Genomic DNA, 6645 nt, shown 5'->3' with positions numbered 1-6645 from the left:
ATGTAATACTAAACTGCTACTGTTTCCGGGTAGGCGTTAGAAGAGCAGATTTGCTGGTGCATTACCTTTTTGTGCATGTATATTGAATGCAGCCTCAACAGTTGATTAAGCGCTCGCTGCTATGTATGTATTTTTCTAGATCTGAAAATCTGATTGGATGATCTAGAAGAGTACATAAATAACAGCTGTTGTCGATTTGGCTGGGCCACGTTAATGATTTGCTATGGCGCCGGCTCCACGTGTTTTCCCGGTCTTGGTTCAACGGGAAACGTGGTCGAGGGAAGTGTCCCTCTATATCTGGATCGTGAGGCACTGCTTTAGCTTCTTTCTGCCGCCTTTAGCGTGAAGGGAAAGGATCTTCTGATATGAAAACTCACGATTAAAACATCCTTTTTGATCTTTATTCTTGACGCAAGCTGCGGTTACAATTTTACTACCGATCGTGATGGCAGCACAACATTCTCTCTGCCGACCGACGACGACGTTTCTCGGAAAAGCCCGAAGCGCTCGGATATCAATCGCCGCGCCATATCTCGTTAGATCTGCGCGCCGCAGCCCATCGCTGTCGATAACGCGAGAAGTTAATGGTTCGTGTACCGAACAAAAGCCGCCCCTGTTGAAAGAAGCTGCTTTCAAATCACTATAAGTAAACATAAACAAGTTATTCCGGAGAAAATACATCATAAAAGGCGAATAAAAACAAAAAAAAGAGATGATAAAGCAAAGGTACGAAGGTGCATGCAATCTTATTGTTATCTTAATTCTAACATAAACGAAGAAGGTGCTATTTCTCAATTGGCAAAATGGCGATCTTGGTCAATGGCCTTGTGAACTGTCCTCTGGCCGTACGGATGGTGGCTGTTCGGTTGATGCCGTCAATTCCATGATGCAGTCTCTCCACCCGCCCGAGCAACCATTGAAGGGGAGCCAGCCCTGCCCGTTTCAGTAGCACCATTTGGTTCAATTTTAACATCGCTTAAATCCTGGTAGGGGAAACTATTCAAAGCGGTGCCGATTATGAAATGGCCTGGACTTAAGTAGCTCAGATCGTTAGGATCCTCGCTCAACGAAGTGAGAGGACGCGAGTTCAAGATGGCCTCAATTTCGCAAAATGTGGTCTGCAATTCCTCGAACGTTAACGACGCGTTCCCGACAATCCGAGTGAGATGGCGCTTGGCGGACTTGACAGTGGCCTCCCACAGACCGCCAAAATGAGGTGCGTATGGAGGAATGAACTTCAAGACAGTTTCCTGGTCACGTAAAAAATGTGCTATGTCGATCTGCGTTTGTTCGTTACGCAAAAGGTTAAAGAATTCCTTTAGTTGCCCTTGGGCGCCTACGAACGTCTTTCCATTGTCGAAATAAATGCAGGATGGCTTTCTCTGCGCGATACGAATCGCTTTAACGCGGCAATGAATGCGTCTGTGGAGAGGTCGCCTACGAGCTCCAAATGCACGCACTTCGTGGCGAAGCATACAAATATCGCCAAGTACGCCTTATGAGTGCGAGCATTGCGCCTCCTGGACTCGCGAACCGTAAACGGACTAGCATAATCGACGCCGCACTGCATGAATGGCCTCGACGGAGTCACCCGTCCCGCAGGTAAGGGCGCCATGATCGCGTGTGATTGAGCGCCTTAAAACAGATTATGCAATTTCTTATTATCTTTCTGACAGTCGACCTTAGTGATATTGGCCAGTAACGTTGCCTCACCGCCGCCATAGTGGCTTGCAAGCCCGCGTGAGCATTATGCTCGTGTTCTTGGCGTATTATGCTCTGGGTTAAAACATGATTCCGGGGCAGCAAAATCGGATGACGCGCATCATAATTCAATGTCGATTTGGCCAGCCTATTAGTCCCACCCGCATTAGTCCGTCCTCTGAGATAAACGGAGACAGGGCCAGCACACTACTCGTTGCACTAATGGCGCGTCCTTCGCCGAGGGCTTCGTATTCCGCGAAAAGTGCCCGCCGCTGCACTGATTTGCATATGACTTGTAGCGCGACTAATATCTCCTGCGGTGAGATCAGCCTCCCGAGCTCGCGAGGACGCCGCGATCCGGAAAGTCTTAGGCAGTATGCGATTACCCGGCACGTTTTACTGACCTTCGAGTGCCGGTTTAGTAGCTCGTCAACGATAGAACACTCGGAGATCACTGCTGCCGCAACGCATTTTTTCTGTTCCGGAAGGTCATGCAGAAAACGCGCGAACTCGGAGTTGGGCCACGATTCCTCATTGCGCTGCAAAAAGACCGGCCCGTGCCACCACGTTGCTGACTTTGATAAGTCATGTGGATTTAACCTGCGCGACAACAAATCAGTCGGATTGTCCTCCGATCTGACATAATGCCAACTCACCACGTCCGTTAAGTCTTGAATCTCACCAATTCTATGCGACACGAATACCGACAATTTTCGCGACGGGGATGATATCCAATTGAGTACTATCGTAGAATCCGACCACAGATATGCTTGCATGCCGAATAGGTCAAACGCCGACTGAATCCTGCGCATCAATCTAGCTAATAAGAGCGCTGCTGAAATCTCGAGCCGCGGCAGTGACAGGGCCTTGAGAGGCGCCACGCGGGACTTGGAACATAAAAGCTCAACGCGGCAGGTATTATTCTCGAGTTCGGATCGCACATAAATGCATGCCCCGTAGGCCTGCTGGCTTGCATCGCAAAAACGATGTATCTGCACTAGGCCGGATTGCATGGCATACTTAACGCATCGCGGAATCTCGAGCTCATTAATGCCCGCTAGCTGTGATTTAATCATTGACCACCGCGTATGCAGATCTTGAGGGATGGACTCGTCCCAATGAGCGCCCATTTGCCAAAGCCCCTGTAGAATTAATTTTGCTTAAACGATCACTGGACTTAACAGTCCGAGAGGGTCGTAAAGCCTCGAGATTTCCGACAATATGCTTCGCTTGGAAACTACTGCGGCATCTCCGTCGGGGTTGTAAGAGAAACGGAACGTGTCCCGCGAGTGAATCCAATGAATGCCTAACACGGACGACTCCGGACCTTTTTGAATCATTACCGGGTTATCGTTTTGATTTTTGATTCCCTCCAACAATTCCGTATGACTGGATGCCCATTTGCCAAGCTCGAAGGAGCCCGAGTGCAGTACTTTAATCGTTTCGTCGCGTATCGTTAGCGTCTCCATCAGTGTGTCGGCCCCGGTGAGCACGTCGTCGACATAAAAATCACGCCCGACGCACGCTGCGCCATTCGGCTGCGGAACGTTCCGCTAACCACATGAGGCATCGCGTGGCCAAGAAGGATGCCGGGGAGTGCCATAAGTCAGCGTAAGTAGCTCATATGTCACGATATCAGAAGCGGATTCGCCGCGCCAAAGAGTATGCTGATAGCGCGTTTGTGACGGATGCACCTGAACCTGGCGGTACATTTTTACAATGTAGGCTGATAGCGCGTAACGAAACGTGCGAAAACGCAACAGGATCGTGAACAAATCCTGCTGCACTGTCGGACCGACCATGAGCACGTCGTTTAAGGAAATTCCCGCTGCGTCCTTGAAGGATGCATCGAACACGACGCGAAATTTACTATCATTCGGCGCATTACTAAAGCAGTGATGCGGTAAGTAAAAGGACTCTGAGTCCTCCCCCCCCCCCTTTTTCACCTATCTGCCTCATGTGGCCCAGAGCGATGTACTCACTCATGAATTGAGAGTATCGCTCGTTCAGATTCGAATCGCGATTGAGTCGCCTTTCGACGGCTCTAAATCTCTTTAGAGCAATGTTCCTGGAATTAACCTACGCGTGCGGCGCCGGTTTCGTGAAAGGTAGCTTCACAACCTGCCCTGTTCGGTGCCAGACATATTTTGAACGAAATGCTCCTCGCAATACGCCTCCTCTGCCGTGCGCGCGTCGGATGCCACAGCAACATTTTCTACATCCCAGAATCGCGCCAATTGCTCGTGTAATTGCACATTAGTAATTGACGCGTGGAAAGACTGCACACTCGCCGACGTCCCTGACACGATGCGCGAACGCCCCGCCCATGATAAAAAGACAAGGGTATGCTCATGCGCATGACCAATCAGATTTTTGTCCTTGCTTACGTCACAACGAGTGGCTTACGCCACTGTTCAGCAATTTCAGATTGTTTTGGAAAGGTAAAATATTTAATTTTACTTCCCTCAGTTTTTTTGTTTTTTTCATATAATTGCCGCATCCTTTCACTATGCAGGTCATCGTGAAAATATTTTTAACATTAACTTCTACCGATGACAACGTGCACTACGCCATGGACGCCATGATAAATTACGACCGATAACCACCGATTGCACCCGAATCAGAACCGACCAATCAACGCGTACCCGAATATGACGTAGGCAAGGACATGCGCAAGCTGAACGAGTTTTAGACAATTGATGAGCATACCCTTGTATTTTTATCATGGCCCCGCCAATATCCATCCGAAGCGGGTCTTTTGCAATGTGGGGCACGCCGGTGATGCCTGGATTTGCCCTACACGGAGTAAGTTCCAAAAATGCTCTGCACCGCCTAGAATGTCGATTTCAGACGCGACATGAAACTCCGGATCAGCCAGGATTCAATGTTCCGGGGAATTTCAAAGGCGCTTCGTTTGAACGATGTTGCCGGAAGCTTGCCGGTTACGCGCTCGGCGATGATGCAATCTAATGTAATACTAAATGCAGTCGTTCGGGAATGTAATACTATGTGAGCTGCTTGAAATGAGCGCGTCTCGGTATTATTTATGCCCGAGATGGATACGTCCAACGACCGCGTCTGGACCTTGAGCGAGTGTACAAACCTCCGCGAGACGAAATTCGCTTGCGATCCGGAATCCAATAATATGCGACAGGCCTTACGATGGCCTTCTCCGTCCTGCGCGAACGCGGCGGCGGTTGAGAGCATGATGCCACCGCGGTCAGCGGAAGCAATATTGCTCATGACGACGGCAGGAGGGGCAGCGGCTGTCGCCAAATCATTGGCGACACGATTTTGCGAGTCGACCTCATCCGATTTTGCTGGTGTCGCGGCGAGATGTAGCGAAGTATTGTGCTTCGCCTTGCAAATTTTGCAATTGCCTGAAGGGCATTTATTCGTAGTATGATCCGCCGGACGCAAACAATTGGCGCAAAGTTTGCGCTTTCTCGCTTCGGCTATCCTACGCGAGACAGGTAACACGACGAAATCCTCGCAATGATACACGAGATGCTCCCCCCTCGCCTGTGATTACGGACGCAAGTTTACATTCTTGTTTTTACTGCTAGTTTCGAGAGTTATACATCGGTGAGTCTCTCTCACGAAATCTGTAAACTGTTTTAAGGTAACGCGGCTCCCGTCAACGACAGCTGCCACTCCCGCGAGGTAAGCGTGTCGAGCTTGCTGCTTAGAATATAAACTAACAAATCGTCCTATTGTGAAGTAGGGCGCTTCAATGCCTGAAGGGCATGGATATGCCTGATGGCGCTGTCCGCGATTTGACGCAGCTCAGTAATATTTTCCTTTGTCATAGACGGCAATTCTAAGATAGTCTTTATGTGGCTCTGCACATAATCGCGCACCGATTGTCGTATCGCTCCTTTAAGAGGGTCCACGCCACCTGGTAATTCGCCTCTGAGATTTTCAGCGCGCTAATTATCTTGGCCGCGTCTCCTGTGAGCGACGCTCTCAGATATTGCAGCCTTTGGATGTCGCTTAACGATGCGTTCGCGTGAATGAGAGAATTGAAGCTGTCGAAGAAGGGACAACACTCGTCGTACCTTCCCGAGAATTTCGGCAACTTTAATTTGGGTAGCCTTATATGGTTGAAAAGCTGCGCGATGACGATGGCGAAAGACAACGGCGATGGCGACGCCGAGGCGCGCAGCGTCGACGCTAGATAAAGCATCTCGCGCATCCGCGCCGATTACACGTAGTATGAATCCTCGAACGCTGCGCGATTCTCCGCCTCGTCCTCATTATGAGCCTCTAATTTCGTTTGAACGGAGTCATATTCCGACCAATAAGTTGAGCTTTGCCCGGCGCTCCTCGAGTTGAGCCGCAATGGATGACGTAACGGAAGTGACGGACTCGGTTAATGTGCGTATTCGTGTACAAGCCGTTCGGCGCCTGCGTCTGAGCGCGCCAATATCGTCGTCATTCGCCATGCTAAGCGTGAGAAAAGATCAGACCTTTAACATAATAATCGGCACCGACAATGAGCTAATTGCCCCTACCTTACAATTGATTGCATGCGTATCGCCGCCCGAGGAGGTGGTGCCCTGATGTCGCGTCGAAACGTCCTCCGTCCTCGTCGTGAGCGATGAGAGTCGCCGGAAGTAACGCAACGTTACGAGCTATCGTTGGCTTTCTCGCCCCTCTAAGGCCTGGCTGCTGCTACGCTGCGTGGATAAATGTCCTTGCTGTCGCAGATGACTGATGCTGCTCACTAACTCGTATGTCCGTTTACGAACCCGTTGTGCTGTAGCTACAGCGTTTGTGGACTGTTCGACACTCAGTCTTGAATGCGCGGCCCCTAATTCTGACGCCGAGTTTTGCTTGATTAGCCCGAGATTGCAGTGGCGATATGAACTGGTAGAGTATCCGGCTCGAAGGACCAATAGTCTAGTGCCGATAACTTTTGTAGATAAAAAAATTAATAACAGG

General features: G+C 49.9%; 1 protein-coding gene across 1 annotated transcript; it reads right to left on the bottom strand.

Annotated features, from left to right (window-relative positions):
• Positions 1–875: 875 nt before the first annotated feature.
• LOC108766021 (uncharacterized) lies at positions 876–1615 on the bottom strand. The gene is made up of 2 exons (XM_018515037.1): positions 1442–1615; positions 876–1382 (listed from the first exon to the last, which is right to left on the bottom strand). Exons 1-2 carry the CDS (start codon positions 1613–1615, stop codon positions 876–878), a joined length of 681 nt encoding a protein of 226 aa, XP_018370539.1.
• Positions 1616–6645: the final 5030 nt, after the last annotated feature.

This window comes from Trachymyrmex cornetzi, unplaced genomic scaffold (genome assembly GCF_001594075.2).
Source record: "Trachymyrmex cornetzi isolate Tcor2-1 unplaced genomic scaffold, Tcor1.1 scaffold562, whole genome shotgun sequence".
NCBI classification, from domain to species: Eukaryota; Metazoa; Arthropoda; class Insecta; order Hymenoptera; family Formicidae; genus Trachymyrmex; species Trachymyrmex cornetzi.
Note: the sequence above shows the minus strand (reverse complement) of the source record. Positions and strands in the feature narration are given on the sequence as shown.